Source organism: Hemitrygon akajei, chromosome 13 (genome assembly GCF_048418815.1).
Source record: "Hemitrygon akajei chromosome 13, sHemAka1.3, whole genome shotgun sequence".
Taxonomy (NCBI): Eukaryota; Metazoa; Chordata; class Chondrichthyes; order Myliobatiformes; family Dasyatidae; genus Hemitrygon; species Hemitrygon akajei.
In genome coordinates, this window is record NC_133136.1 from 26,093,406 (window position 1) to 26,109,833 (window position 16,428).

The following is a 16,428-nucleotide window of genomic DNA, read 5'->3' on the forward strand; positions in this document are numbered from 1 at the left end:
GTGGGGGGGGGAGGAATTAGTGCATAAAATATTCAACATTACAGTGCAGTACAGACCTTTTGGCCCATGATGTACCTACCTTTTAAACTACTTTAAGATCAACCTAATCCTTCCTTCCTACATAGCCCTTCATTTTTCTATCATCCACGTGCCGATGTAAGTGTTTCTTAAAAGTCCCATAATGTATCTGCCTTCACCACCACCGTAGCAGAGTGTTCCACACACCAACCACCAAACACTTCTAGGGTTGTGCAGACTTGCTTGTTATCTTAACTACTGAAGATTGACCCGAGATCTAATCAAACAATGAAAGGTTGATATATAGAGATTTCCCCACCACCACCACCACAAGGGTATCAAGAAGCAGTCTTAATGTTTGAATGATTATTAATAAAATTGGGAAGCTCCTTAACACACAAGGTAGTGAAGTTTTTATCGTTTTCCTCACCGCATTTTATAAAAGAAATTGGGCAGATTGCTAAGTAACCGGTACACATGTGAAGAGTTTGGGCTACTGTTGTTTACCCATTCCCATCCTCATTCCTGTGTGCAAGATTTAGATTTGTTCTTTAGAAATAGCAATTGCATGTTAGTAAATATGCAGAACTTAGAATGTTCTGACTGCCATTTTTATGATATGTGTTAAATAATATTTCTTTGACATTTAATGGCCATTGTTACCTTGCGCAGGTCTACCATTATGCAGCAACAATTCAACAGAACTGGCAGAGCCGAGCACGGTTCTGTCGCGTTACCTGCAATTATGCGCCCTGGTGCCGGGGGTCCTGAAAACTTTCAGGTTGGAACAATGCCAGCAGCCCAGCAGCAAGTAACCAGTGGACAAATGCACAGAGGACACATGCCTCCACTGGTACATAGTTTTTACGAAAGATTTTATATTTTCAGTGTAGGATATTTTGCTCATAATTGCACATGAATACAAATAATTTTGTTTTATTCTTGCACGACCCTCTCACCGGGGCTTGTATACAGACTTGCTCGTTAGCTAACTCTGCTGACAGCCGCGCGGCTCACCGGTGAGAAGGGCATCTTTCATAAGCAATAAACATCTAGGGTTGGTAGGATTTGGGGTTCAGCCAAACCGGAATGTTAGGATGTTCCAATTAAGGAGCATAGGTTGTTGCGAATGCTATGTAAGTACTTCTATACACTGATATTGGTAGCCCAGGGTGACGGATTGTACATCAGCTTAAAATTATAAAGAAAGCATATTTACCAAATATCTGCTTTATTAAACTGTTAATAGGAAAAGTAAAAATAAATAAAGGGGCCCATTACAGTTAAACCAGTCTAAAAGTGCACATAAATGTTGGAGCTCGTGTGTCTGTAGTGTTTGGGTGTACCGCTTTACTCGCAGAGCGGAATTCTTTGCCCATCACAGGTAGAACTCCCTTTCTCAGACTCCTTCGTCTTACAAAGCAGTCCTTGCATTCAGGCCTTCCCTTTGATCCTCCAGGTGTCTTCGTCTGATCTGCTCCCGTCTGCGTCTCCTGACAAAAGACCACGAACCTGACTGCTGTCCATCAGAAATCTCTCTCTGCCCAGCTCTCTCTAGAACCTCTCCATCCCACCATCCCGATTGGCTGACACAACATTCCTAAGTTGGACAACATGGCTGCTTATCTTTAGCCGAAACCAAAGCTCTACCAGCGGGTCACATTGCTTTCACAGAAAACTGCTAAAATAAAATACCTAACAGTTTACACCTGGGAAATTGAATCAAACTTGGACAAAACCAAACATTTTCTTTAAAAATAATATTTTAGTGTCCTGCATTATTGACAGTCATATAATTGGGTTGCTATTGAATTGAATTGACTTTATTTCTTAAATCCTTCACACACGAGGAGTAAAAATCTTTGTACATTTAGACAGAGATGTAACATAATGTGCAATCACAGTAATTTATAATAAATAGAACAGTCGATGTAACATAAAAATACACTCAAATCAGTGTGAATTAATCAGTCTGATGGCCTGGTGGAAGAAGCTGTTCCAGAGCCTTTTGGTCCTGGCTTTTATGCTGCGGTACCGTTTCCCAGATGGTAGCAGCTGGAACAATTTGTGGTTGGGGTGACTCGGGTCCCCAATGATCCTTCAGGCCTGTTTTTCACACCAGTCTTTGTAAATGTCCTGAATAGTGGGAAGTTCACACCTACAGATGTGCTGGGCTGTCCGCACCACTCTCTGCAGAGTCCTGCAATTGAGGGAAGTACAGTTCCCATACCAGGCAGTGATGCAGCCAGTCAGGATGCTCTCAATTGTGCCTCTGTAGGAAGTTCTTAGGATTTGGGAGCCCATACCAAACTTCCTCAACCGTCTGAGGCGAAAGAGGCGCTGTTGTGCCTTCCTCACCATACAGCTGGTGTGTACAGACCACGTGAGGTCCTCAATGATGTGGATGCCCAGGAACTTAAAGCTGTTCATCCTCTCAACCCCAGATCCATTAATGTCAATAGGGGTTAACCCGTCTCCATTCCTCCTGTAATCCACAACCAGCTTCTTTGTTTTTGCGACATTAAGGGAGAGGTTGTTTTCTTGACACCACTGTGTCAGAGAGATGACTTCTTCCCTGTATGCCACCTCGTTACTGTTTGAGATTAGGACAATCAGTGTAATGTCATCGGCAAAATTAATTAGCAGATTAGAGCTGTGGGTGGCGATACAGTCATGGATAGTCAGTGAGTAAAGGAAGGGACTTAGTACACAGCCCTGAGGGGCTGTTATGTTGAGAGTCAGGTAGGTAGAGTTGAGGGAGCCGACTCTTACCACCTTCCGGCGATCTCCGGAAAAGTCTAGGATCTAGGTGCACAAGGCAGGGTCAAGGCCGAGGTCTCTGAGCTTCCTGTTGAGCCTGGATGGAATTGTGGTGTTGAATGCTGAACTGTAGTCCAAATATAACATTCTCACGTAAGCATCCTCCTTCTCCATACTGTTTAGATCCATTGGCTTTTTTGCAGCCAGGATATAACGAGTTCAGTTTTGTGTGTAGTGATGGAGGAGGGGAAAGAGTATTATGTGGAAAGTTACTTTCAAATGAATCTAAATTGACTTCAAAAGATTGTATTGAAGCAGAATCCTTTTTTCCCTCTTCCTTCAATACAACCCCTGCTGGCCTCTTCCTTCCTTCCCATTCCTCCCACCAGCCCTTGATGTCTTAGAGTCCACATCATTAACATGGTTAGAATAAGCTTTGGTCCCCTGAAGTGGGTTGTTCTTGCAGGCTTGTTGGTCATGTAGAACATTTGTTTAGGTTGTGGATCACCAAGCCCTTTTCCTTCCATGGATGCAAATATGAAACGCATCAGTTCACACAGCGGAGTGCAAATTGCTTGCAGTCTAGTTGTGAGCAAGTCAGTTGAAAAGGTTCAAGAACTGTTTATTAGGAAATGGCAAGATTTTGCAGAAGGTATGGTAAGTCACTTACTGAAATGATATGCTGAGCCTTGTCCCGTAATTATCTGGTAATATATGCAGGTCAGGTTATAACCCTGGATGGTAGCAGCATTACTAAAGTTATTTTGGATTGTTGATTCATTGTTGTTTACTAATTTTAATAAATGGTATACTTTATTCAACAACCTTTTGACAATCATATTCACTTGTGAAGCAAAAGCTTTAAAAATTGACTGTTGCAGATTCTGTAATGAATTTGGATTGCTTCATAATTTGCTACTACAATGCCTCTCTTTCTTTCAGACATCTGCACAGCAAGCGCTCATGGGAACGATTAATTCCAGCATGCAGGCTGTGCAGCAAGCACAAGCTAGTCTGGATGATGTGGATGCCTTGCCGCCTCTTGGACACGATGCTGTAAGACCATTATAATTTACACAGCTAGCTAGAGACCTGCATTGCAGTTTGATTCTACTAAGAGCAAGTACATTATAAAAGAAGAACTAGAAAAGTCTTGATGATTGGGCATATCACTATTTTTTGAGATGAAGCTATATGAATTTGATATAAAGGATTATCCTGGTTCTCTGCTTTGGTTATTGATTCTTGGATCTGGTTGGCTGAAGAAAGGCATTCCCTGGCCCTCTAGTTTTGGTTCTGAGGACATTAGATCTGTACATAATAGAATCCACATTCAGTATTTTAATAGAAGTGCACTCAAATGTTGGCTTCTATTGTGCGAAAAATTAAAAATTAGTCCCCTGTTCATTGAGTGAAATTAATTCTTTTAGAGCCAAATATCTCAAAGCCTAAGTTTAGGAATTTTAAGCCCTCTAACCAGATCAACACTAAGTTTATTATTTGTGCATTTTATTACTCAGGTATTGTGTTCTTCCATTTAATAGTTCATGATCTTGATGCCTGGTCATTTTAAATATGTGGAAACTACATTTGAAAGTGGAACTGATTTTGACCGTGGTTCAGAATGTGCCATTTTAAGCTGGGGAATCACCCAGGAACTCGGGTTCAGTCAGTAACTGGGAAATGTGAAAGGAAGTGATCCAAGCTTCGATAAGGGCTTGTCAGGGCTGGCTAACGGAATTTGGAATTTCCAAAGTAAATTGGGAATGGGAGAAACACTGCTGCCATTCATAAGGACATTTTGGGAGACTTTTGATTAATTAGCAGTGTTCTCTAATATTTTCTCATGAAGAATTTTTCAGTAAAGTTATTAGCATTGTCTGATTGTAGTCAGGAACTTGACTGAATTAAGTGACACACGGTGAATGTTAGGCTATGTGTTAACAAAATAATACATAGATATAACAATAGGACCAAACTAAAACTTACATACAGTGCTACAGTAGAAAGTCGATTCAACTACATTCTGAATAGAATGCTTTGAACTCTTGAGCACATTTGATCTCTTTTATGACCAAATTCTGCATTATTCTTATAAAAATCTCTCAATATAATTCATATGTGGGTGGGGGAATTTTTGCTCCAGAGGGCTCTATACTGTTCCATATATGTGCTGCAGAGTTTTCACTAAAAAAGTCATTTAAAGCATCATGCATTATACTGCACGCAGTTCCTGGTTGAATTTCCAGATTGAGACCAATATTTAGGGGGATTTTAATTTAGTATGCCTTTATTGCTTTTGTATTCTAGGCCTCAAAAGCATGGAGAAAAAATAAAATGGATGAATCCAAGCATGAGATTCATTCACAAGTTGATGCCATTACTGCAGGCACAGCATCAGTAGTCAACCTCACTGCAGGTATGTCATTAAAGATGAGTTCTAATCCAGACAATGTGAAATTTGGTAGGCTTGAGATTAACCAGTTTTAATGCAATAAATATTTGATCTTAGAGTCTCAATGCTATCATAGGATAAATGTTTGAAAACGTGAGCTGACACACTTATGTTTTATTATATGTAAAGTGCATTTCATCTTGTGCTCCACATGTAATATTTTAACTTGTGGAGAAGGAACTTATGTCCATGTGAATAGGAGTGAAGGGATAATTCACATTATTGTAGGATATTAAGAATAAAGTTTTAATGTGTGGAAGATTGCCAAAAGTAAATTTTAAAAGCCAAATTACGACCCTGACATTTTGTTAAGTGTTAAATAAACTGCCTTGCTCTTGCACAGATTGCAAAAGATGTTTGGCAGAAGAATAAGCTACATCTGGTTGCTCTGTTTTCCAGAACTGTACCCCCCCCCCCCCAACCTCTTCTAATTGCCTCCAGCCCCACTTGAAATGATCTCACTTTCGGCTAATGTTCTTATATTTTGCTCTTGGTTTATATTGAAATGTTGAGTTTATATTCAAATCTGCAAAAGATTCCATGGTGTGCTTATGGGGATTTATCATGAAACACCATGTATATTTACATGCAAAGAACAGACTAAACATACACATATGTCCAGCAGCAAACTGTATCCATAATTCTACTTGTATCTTCTGATCATGTTGACTTTTCCCCTGTCAAATTCAAGCTACATAGTGGGATTGAGAGGTAGTTAATCCTTTAAGGTATTTAACAGAGCAATTGTTGAAGTTTTATAAAGTCACAGGGATCAGAGCATTGGAGGAGAAATGCATTAGTGGGTATGAAAATTTACAAGGATGTGGCTGGGTCTGGTGGACTTGAGTTATAAGGAAAGATTGAATAGGTAAGGTCTTTATTCTTTAGAATGTAGAAGATTGAGAGGAGATTTGATAGAGGTATTCAAAATTGTGAGTGGGAAAGAATTCAATTGACTTCATTTCTTACGTCCTTCACATACATGAGGAGTAAAAATCTTTGTTACGTCTCTGTCTAAATGTGCAATGTGTATTGTGCAATTTATAGCAATTTGTAATAGATAGTATGTACAACAGAACAGTCAATATAGCATAGAAATACAATTGTATCAGCTTGAATTAATCAGTCTGATGGCCTGGTGGAAGAAGCTGTCCCGGAGGCCGTTGGTCCTGGCATTAATGCTGGGGTACCATTTCCCAGATGGTAGTAGTTGGAACAGTTTGGTTGGCGTGACTTGGGTAAATGCAAGCAAACTTTTTTCCACTGAGGTTGGATTGGACTATAACTAGAGGTCATGGGTTTAGGGTGAAAGGTGAAAAGTTTAAGGGGAACTTGAGGGGAAGTTTCATCACTCAGAGTCATGAGAGTGTGGAATGAGTGCATCCAACTTGATTTCAAAATTATAGCCAAGTTTGGATAGGTATGTGTATGGTAGGAGTATGGATGCCCTGGTCCTGGTGCAGGTCAGTGGGAGTAGGCAGTTTAAATAGCTTGGCATGGACTAGATGGGCCGAAGCCCCTGTTTCTTTTCTCTGACTCTATGATGGCGGCAAGGAGAAATGAGGATGGTGCCTTTGGTAGGGTGGTCAAGGCAGAATTAAGACAAGTTGATTTAAGTCCAAGAGTCTAGTAAATGAATAATTTTCAAAAATTTTGAAGATTCAGATGGATAGGTTTTTGAGAGTCCTACAGGATTTGGTATTGAAATTCAGATCAGCTGTATGTTACTGAATGTCAGAATGTTAGTCAAAAAATAGTCACTTTTTTTTTAAACAGAAACGATCTTTCGTAAGACCAGATCAAAAAGCAAATTGCCAGAAGAACTTGGCAGGTGAGGTGGCATCTTTTCAGGGAAATGGACAGTGATGTGTTGATCAAGACCCGTCGTTTGGATCCACATCTCAACTCAAAACGTCAACTGTCCCATTTCACTCCATAGGTGCTATCTGACCCGCTGAATTCCTCCAGCAGTTTTTTGTTCACTCCAGATTCCAGTATGTGTTGTTCTTGTGTGTCCATTTCATTAGACCAGATTGTTTTGTCCTCCCCTGGTTTGTTGATTGCTTCAGTTCTGGCTTCTTACTCTGGAGCTTCAACTGCTTCTGGTCTTCAAAATAAGAAATGTGTTTTTTTTTTAATTTAGTGAAATGTACTGTGATTCGCATCCTATTTTTAATGGATGAATTAGTCCTTTAGCTGTGTGTGCTGAACTAATGCTACTTCAAACTTAGTTATGATATCTTGAAAATTAATTTTACAGGTGATCCCCTTGACACAGACTACACCGCAGTTGGATGTGCAGTAACTACCATCTCTTCAAACTTAACGGAGATGTCGAAAGGTGTCAAGCTATTGGCAGCTCTAATGGAGGATGAGGGTGCAAATGGGCAGGACCTACTGAAAGCTGCTAAGAACCTGGCTTGTGCTGTCTCAGAGTTATTGAAGACTGCTCAGCCAGCTACTGCTGAGGTAAACAGTTAATAATTCATTCCAAGCACTGACATGTATAATTGTGTCATTTCCCCTTTACTAAGAATGTCGAGAACTAATATTACTGGTCATCTTGAAAGCAGTAAAAATGAAACAGGATTTTCAGGGTTACGTTTAACCTCTAAAATTTGGAAAAACATTAGTATGAATGACATCCACATGGACAACCAAAAGTATTGGCTTTCTTCTGACTGTGGCAGTGAGTCAAACATTACAGACACTTTTTTTGGAAAAATTTACAATTGCTTGTCCAAACTTCCAGTTAGCCTATTGTTGCTTTCTGTAGAAATGAAGCAAAGCAAAAGTTGATTAATTATTTAGTCTTCTGATCAAATTTCCTCATAAATTATTTAAAATGGAGCTTATTTAAGTAATCCATCGTTGTAAATTGCTAAAGATGTGTACAAGTGATATGGCAAAAAGTAGGCTTTATTATCTGCACTATGTTCAGATCTTTTGGTTAAGTCTGAATAGGTTTGATATTATTGGGGTTTTGTTTTTATCAGAAGAGGTGTGATGTAGATATTTTGTATTTAAGCCTCGACAGGTCCTGTTGACTGCTGCTGGTACTGTCGGGCAAACAAGCGGTGAACTCCTCCAGCAAATTGGGGAAAGTGACGCAGATCCACGGTTCCAGGTACGTGCCTAGCTCTGTTCTTAACAGTACTTGTCTAGCATTTGCACTTCAAAATTTTAATACAATAAAACTCTGTTGGAATTTTGTAAATCCTCTATACAGTTTCCTATAGGTTCACAAAAATACACAACCAGGAGTTTATCACCCATTCCACTCAAAAGGGTAAATGTAGTTTACTCAGCCATTTCATATGAATTACCAATTTAATGCAGTTTTCCTTTAAATCAAAATTGTAAATTATATTAAACCTCGATGTATTAATTTGAAAATTAGATTGCCTTTTGCTCTCATGATTAAATTTTTAATGAAATTACTTTGCAATTATTCCATCCTGTGGTTATTAAAACTGATTTGTGTGACTTTGGCAAAATAGGTGGATTGATAATGGTTGCCTGATATTTAGAGAGAATGCAATGCATTCTCCAAAAGGAAGCACAAATTTATTCAATTTTCACAATTGTGATACATCAGACCCATTCACTATTATACTGAAAATGGACATTTGTGTTATATCGCAATCCTTTATTCACAATGATTTGAAATCTGCTGAAGTGGGGAATTGTTGAGTTGAACAGGGAAAAAAAATTTTGAGTAATTTGCTGGCAGTGGCAAAGAAGTGAGACGTCAGTGACTGATAGAACAACATCCATTTAATCAGCAAAATGTTTCGGTTAACAAGTGGAGGAGTTGACATCAGAACATAAGAAGTGGGAGCAAGAGTAGGCTAGCTGGCGTGTTGAACCTGCACCGCCGTTCAGTTAGATAATGGTTGATCTGGCCATAGACTAAATCCCTACCTACCTGCCTTTTCCCTATAACCCTTAATTCCACTACTGTGCAAAAATCTATCCAACCTTGTCTTAAATATATAATATACTAGTGAATTAACATGGATCTCAGATTCTAGATAACTAGGAAAATAGATGAAAGCAGAACAGTGAGCATGATTTACAGTGCATGGGCTTCAGTAAGGCTTTTGAGAAGCCCTTCCATGGTAGGCTGGCCCAGAGGATTAAGGCACACCATTGATCTGATTGTTGGCAAACTGGATCCAAAATTGACTTGGTGATGGGAGGCTGAGGGTAGTGGTGGAAGGGTTTTCTTTTCTGTCTGGGGGTCTGTAACAAATGGAATCAGTGCTGGGACCTTGGTGTTGGTAATAGAGATAAATGGCTGGGATGCGAATATGGGTGATCTGGTGAGTAGTTTGCTATGATTAGTAGAGCTGTAGTAAACAAGGTTCAGGTACATAGTTTGCTGACGGACTACAGGAGCTGGCAATTTATGTTACATTGCATCGGGCATTGGTGAGATTGCACTTGGTGTGTTGTGTACAGCTTTGGTCACCTGTTACGAGGAAAGACTACATTAAACTGGGAAGAGTGAAGAGACTTGGGAAGATGTTGCCAGGATTTGAGGGCCTGAGTTATAAGGACAGTTGGATAGGTGGGATTTATTCCTTCTTGAACATGGGGGGCTGAAGGGTGACTTGTACTGGTTTATATAATTGAGAGGCATAGTTCAGATAGAGAGTCAGATCTTCTCCCCAGAGGAAGGTAGTCTAGAACTAGAGGATTTAAAGAGGGAGGGGAGAAATTTGAAGAAGATTTGGGGGAGTAAGCTTTCACACACAGGTTGGTGGATGTCTCGGACAATGTGCCAGTAGTGAATATAAAGGCAGATACATTTACAATATTAAGAAATAAATGAACAGATAATCAGGTAGGAAATGAGTTGAGAAATATTGGCCTAATACAGGCAGATGAGATTAGCATATTTGGGTATCACTCTCAGAATGGCCTAGTCAGGCTGAAAAGACCTATTTTTATGCTGTGCTGTTACAAATTGGGTACATCGGAGGAAAAGGGAGAGGCATTACTGTTTGTTTGAATAGCAACTGGTGTAAATCAACCAACAAGTTCCAGACTTGCACCGTTCTTGACACGTCACCTGAATTTCACTCATGCGCCCAGAGATTGGGCAAGTATTTACTAATCAAACAATGTGACTTTCCTCAATGTAGCTTCAAGTTGCTAAAAGTTAGCTTCAAGGTGCCAGACTACAGCGCTGGATATTTCAGTCAGGATGGAGAAGGAGGGAATAACCAAATTGTTCATTTGCTAAGTTTGCCCTGACAGCCAAATACCCAATCAGTCTATCTCATCTACACTAAATGAAGCAGGCCAGTTTACTTGCCAGCAACAATACCTCGCAAAAAGTGCACATTGGAATAAGTGCAAAGTAATTGTTGGTGTTAATTTGTAGCAAGTAAATATATAATTTTAATTTATTTTGAATTCCACTGAACTATTTTCTAGAAAAGCAGTTCTGGTCATCATGGAATTAGAATTAGGTTTTGATTTTCAATTCCCTGGCTAGAACTGGATTATTCAATATTTCAAGCATTCTGTGCTCTTAGCAAAATTATTGTCAAGTAATCCTGATCTTCTATTCACTGATAAATTGGAGCAGAAGAGCCTTGATTAATTAATGCCATGAGAACTAGACAGTGCTTTTCAATATCTGATCCACTTAGCTTTTGCTATACTACTAATTATCTAGATATAATTTTAGATTTTTAGATGACTGTAGATATAAATATATTTGCACTATTAAATATGAAAAATTACTTTTAAATTGTAAATTAAGAGAGCCACCTTAATATCCTAAAGTAGATTCTCTACTAATGGAATTACCTCAAAAACGGCAAGCTTTGTAACATTTTTTTTTAAACATCTAACTATTTTTAGGACATGCTCATGCAGCTGGCCAAAGCTGTAGCTAACGCAGCGGCAGCGTTGGTCCTGAAGGCCAAGAATGTGGCTCAGAAATCAGAGGATTCTGTGTTGCAGAACCGTGTCATTGCAGCCGCAACACAGTGTGCACTTTCCACCTCTCAGCTGGTAGCGTGCACCAAGGTAAGTGTTTGAATTGATATTTAAGTGTCTGCACTACTGTTTTATTGGAGGAACTGAGATTTTTGCCTTGGTTTATTGTAGAAGGTAGACGACTGTTACAGCAGAGAGACGTAATGAATATTTCTTGTGGACCTGGCTAAAGTTATCAGGAAAATAGAATCAGGGCCCAGATTTTGCTGAGTAGTCTGCACTTAAATCCATAAGTACAGAATTAGGCCATTCAGCCCATCGAGTCTGCTCCACCATTCCACTGTGACTGATTTATGGGAGCAGTCATTGTGTAAGTGGGCAAATGTTAGATTGGTGAGTTGAGGCTTTGGCAAGGAGAGGCATAGTCATAGGTAGAATTTTATTATTTATTCTTTCTTTCCTTCATATTTGCACATTTAGAGCAGTGGGGATAGGGGGCCAGGCAGGATAGTGGAGTGCTTCTCTTGGGGGATGTGGGAAGGCAGGGAGTCCCTAACAACTACACCTGAAAAAGGTGCATCCAGCTGCAGCCTCTTACAGACCGCGTTCAGAAGTTTGAAATGGAACTGGTTGAATTCAAGAGGCTGAGGGATTGATAGACAGGAAATACCAGGGAGGTAATTATACCCAAGGTGCAGGACGCGGGTAATTGTGTGACGGTCAGGAGGAAGAATGGAGATGGGCAACCAGTGCACAGAGTACCCGTGGCCATTACCCTCAACAACAGGGACACCACTTTCGATGCTCTGCGGGATGACCTAGCAGAGGAAAATCACAGAGGTCTGGTCTCTGGCACTGAGTCTGGCTCTGTTGTTCAAAAGGAATCTGGGGAGATGAGGCGAGCTGTAGTGAGAGGGGATTCGTTGTTTAGGGGAGCAGGAAAGAGATTCTGTGGATGAGAACGAGATTCCTGGATGGTACGTTGCTTTCCAGGTTCCAGGGCCAGGGACATCTCAGATCGAGTCCACAGCACTCTTAAGTGGGAGGGTGATAATACAGAAAGCTGGATCAGCAGATTTGCCGATGACACCAAGGTTGGAGGGGGTAGTGTGGAAAACTATCAAAGCTTGCCCCAGGATCTGGACCAGATTCGAAAAATAGGCTGGAAAGTGGCAGATGGAATTTGATGCAGACATGGTGAGGTGTTGAACCTTGGGAGGACCAACCAGGGTAGGTCTTACACCTTGAGCAGTCAGGTACTGAGGAGTGAGGTGGAAAAGGGGCATCTGGCAGTACAGATCCATAATTCCTAGAAAGTGGTGTCATAGGTGAGGAGGGTCATAAAGAAAGCTTCTGGACTTTGGCTTTCATCAATCAATAAATTGTGTACTGGATTTGTGATGTTATGTTGAAGTTGTACAAGATGTTGGTGGGGCCTAACTTGGAGTATTGTGTAGAGTTTTGGTCACCTACCTAGAGGAAAGATCGAAATAAGATTGAAAGAGTGCAGAGACGGTTTACAAGGACGTTGCGGGGACTTGAGGACCTGAGTTATAGGGAAAGGTTGAATAGGTTAGGACTTTATTCCCTAGAACATAGAAGGCTGAGGGGAGATTTGATAGAGGTATACAAATTATGAGGGGTATTAGTATTATTATGTGCTGTGTCGTGTGATGTGGGCTATCATGGTCTAATGACCGTGATTGTTCTTGGCAAACTTTTTTACAGAAGTGGTTTGCCATTGTCTTCTGGGCAGTGTCTTTACAAGATGGGTGACCCCAGCCATTGTCAGTACTCTTCAGAGATTGTCTGCCTGATGCCAGTTGTCACAAAACCAGGACTTGTGATAAGAACCAGCTGCTCATACGACCATCCACCACCTGCTCCCATGGCTTCACGTGACCCTGATTCGGGGACTAAGCTGGTGATGCACCTTGCCCAAGGGTGATTGGCAGGCTAGTGGAGGGAAGAAGCTCCTTTCACCTCCTTTAGTAGAGACATACCTCCACCATGAGGGGTATCGATAGGATAAATGCAAACAGGCTTTTTTCCACTGAGCCTGGGTGAGATTTCAACTAGAAGTCATGGGTTAAGGGTGAAAGATGAAATGTTTAAGGGGGACAAGAGGGGAAAGAACTTCACTCAAGGTGGTGAGAGGGTGGAATGAGCTACCAGCACAAGTGGTGGATGTGGGCTTGGTTTCAACATTTAACAGAAATTTGGAAAGGTACATATATGGGAGGGGTATGGAAGGCCACAGTCTGGGTGTCGGTCAACGGGACTGAGCATTTTAATGGTTTAGTATGGACGAGATAGGCCAAGTGGCCTGCTTCTATGTTGTAGTGTTCTATGACTGTTTATTGTCCCAATCAACCCCATTATTCTGCCTTTTCCCTTTAACCTCTGACTCCTTACTAATCAAGAACTTCTGCTATAAGTATACCAAGTGGCTTGGCTACCACAGTGATCTATGGCAAAGAATTCCACAGATTAACACCCTCTGGCTAAAGAAATTCCTCCTCATCTCTTTTCTATATAAATGTCTTGTTCTGAGGCTGCTTCCTCTGGTCCTAGACTCCCCTAGTATAGGAAATATCCTTTCCACGTCCACTCTATCTCAACCTTTCAACGTTCAATACATTTCAATTGGATACCCGCTGCCCCTTCTTCTAAACTCTAGTAGGACAGGCCCAGGGCCTAATCTGGCCTGAATCATGGTTGAGACCATACTGAAACTGAGTACTTGTGCAGCACATAGGCTTCAGCCAGTGGAATTGGCTAGGCTAAAGCAAGCACAGACTATGAATATCATATGTAAATCATTGTAGCAGATACACTGTACCTGTGTTTTCCTCTTTGTTACAACTTTTTGAAAACTTTGCAATGTCCTGACATTCAGAAATATGTAACGGTAATTACGTTACTTTAAGAAAAATTAAAATCACCTAATGATACCCAAGTTTAAAAATGAAAACTTTCAAGCAAACATGCATATTAAAAAATATTGTATTCTAATAAACATTCAATCATCTTTCTAATGACAAGTTGTTGGATTCCAAGAGGAGTTTTCTGATGAAGCACTGTAGGGAAATTTGTAAAGGTGCACAGTCGGCAGAATTGGAAGTTGTGTGTGTTTACAGGCACCTTGAAAGTTGCAAGCACTTAACAAAGGGAGATGCCTACAACTCTGGATGAATTTGCAGCAAAATAGAGACCTACATATGTTACAACCCGTGTTACTCCAGTATTGAATCACATTCATGACTTGATAAGGCCTGTAATAATTTAATCTTCCACGTTGCTTTACAATAGGTGGTGGCTCCTACCATCAGCTCTCCTGTCTGTCAGGAGCAGCTGATCGAAGCTGGAAAACTAGTGGCAAAATCGGTAGAGGGGTGCGTGGAAGCCTCGCAGGCTGCAACAAATGACGATCAGCTGCTGAAGCAGGTTGGTGTGGCAGCCACAGCGGTGACACAGGCCCTCAATGACCTGCTGCAGCACATCAAGCTGTACGCCTCTGGAGGACATCCATCGGGACGGTACGATCAGGCCACAGACACCATTCTAACAGTGACGGAAAACATATTCAGCTCCATGGGGGACGCCGGTAAGCAAACTGACTCGTGTACCACCTGTGCTCACGGGGAGCGGCTACTGAATGAAGAAATTAAGTTTCTGTAATGAAGTATGGTTACTTTAAATTGAAAAGTGGAGTAATTTTTAAAACTTTATCATATTACATCTTGAAGGCGCCCAAATATTGCATTAGATTAGATCAAAATAATTCTGTTTCAGAAAGTTAAATATCCTGATAATTTTGCATTTATGCTGGAGGTTTTGCTCGAGAACTGATGTTCAATCTCACTGACCGAAACTTGCATAACTTTCTCAATTGCTGTTTTTACAAAATTAGCTTTATCAACGACCATTAGCAGGTGGTTTGAGCACTACGCCATGTGCTATTTCTCCTTGGTGATCATGCCAAAGATAACTGGGTGACTTGCTTCCTCTCCACCTAACCGTGGGTTATGGCCAGCAAGCTGTGGCTTACTGTCCCAGCTAAAATTACCTACAATTGTTCATGTCAAGGCTAGAATAACTGACTGATTAAGCTTTTTTAAATTACTGAGCAAATCATAGTTTAATTTTATACAGTATACAACCTGAAATTCTTACTCTTCGCAGACATCCAAGAAATGGGGAAAAACCCCGAAGAATAAGTGGCAGAAAACATTAGAACCCCAAAGGCCCCCCCATCTCCATCCAAAGCTCCCCTCCACCCACCCACGCACAGGCAGCAGCAAGTTCATCAACCCTACCCCTCCCCCTCCCCACTTGCACCCACCATGCAAGCAATAGCAAAGCCTCAGAGACCATCAAAAACCACTGTCCATCCCAACACCTGCCCATCTGAAACAGGCCCTCTCCCTCTCACTAGTGAAGGGGATAGAGAGATATCAGTCCTGCAACAGCGACAGGGGAGACCAACGGCTCGCTGTTTCAGTGTTCCAATCTGCTGCGTCGCTTGTCTGAGTTCCCCGACTCGAAGACCAACGGACTCTCGCTCTCCCTCGAGAGAAAGAATGAGGGATTGCTCAAGTGCAGGGGCACACCGCCTTGCTGTCTCGATGTTTCAGTCTCCCGTGGCACTTCAGTCGGCTGTGGCGGTGAGGAATCGGGTTGATCACAGGGCCGCACCCCAAAGGCGCACGTCTTCCAGGCCGCACCTGGAGATATTGAAATACCAGGGTGTTCGGCGAGTTCCAAAAGTGAGAACCGACCACCCACGAAGAACCATAGTTTGAGCTGCAGCTGTAGATTCCAGACACCAACAGGACCCTAGCCATCTTGAAAAGAAAAGATAGATATGAGAAGAGAAGAATATGCTGTTTTGCAGACGACCTGGAAGGAGTCAGCTGGGTCTGCAAAAATCTCTGACACCATCTTTAGCTCTACCATCTTTAGTTTATCACTGCAGAGTGATAGAGCACCACAGCACAGAAACGGGCCCCTTGGCCCATTTAGTCCATGCTGAATTATTATTCTGAATTTGTCATTTATTTTTACTCACTTTGATAAATAGTTTGTGATATTAAATGAATGATCTGGACTTTCAGCATCTATTAAATTTTCTCAAGAGTGGCTGGTTATTTTTCAGTCAGTTTATTGTTTTATGATAGTCATTTGGTGTCTGCCTTGGCATATCCACCTTTAACCCAAGGCTGTCATATTCGGAAACA

The 16,428-nt window shown here is 41.1% G+C and overlaps 1 protein-coding gene across 3 annotated transcripts in view; it reads left to right on the forward strand.

Moving 5' to 3' along the window:
* tln1 (talin 1) overlaps positions 1–16,428 on the forward strand; it is a 230,754-nt gene that overhangs the window by 139,812 nt on the left and 74,514 nt on the right. For 2 of the 3 annotated variants that reach the window (XM_073064264.1, XM_073064265.1), the window contains exons 14-21: positions 691–871; positions 3,721–3,834; positions 5,089–5,197; positions 7,494–7,702; positions 8,262–8,360; positions 8,463–8,522; positions 11,111–11,278; positions 14,501–14,795. In XM_073064264.1, coding sequence (XP_072920365.1) covers positions 691–871; positions 3,721–3,834; positions 5,089–5,197; positions 7,494–7,702; positions 8,262–8,360; positions 8,463–8,522; positions 11,111–11,278; positions 14,501–14,795 — 1,235 coding nt within the window. The remainder of the gene's footprint in view (positions 1–690; positions 872–3,720; positions 3,835–5,088; positions 5,198–7,493; positions 7,703–8,261; positions 8,361–8,462; positions 8,523–11,110; positions 11,279–14,500; positions 14,796–16,428) is intronic. The other variant, XM_073064267.1, reaches the window with a different exon arrangement.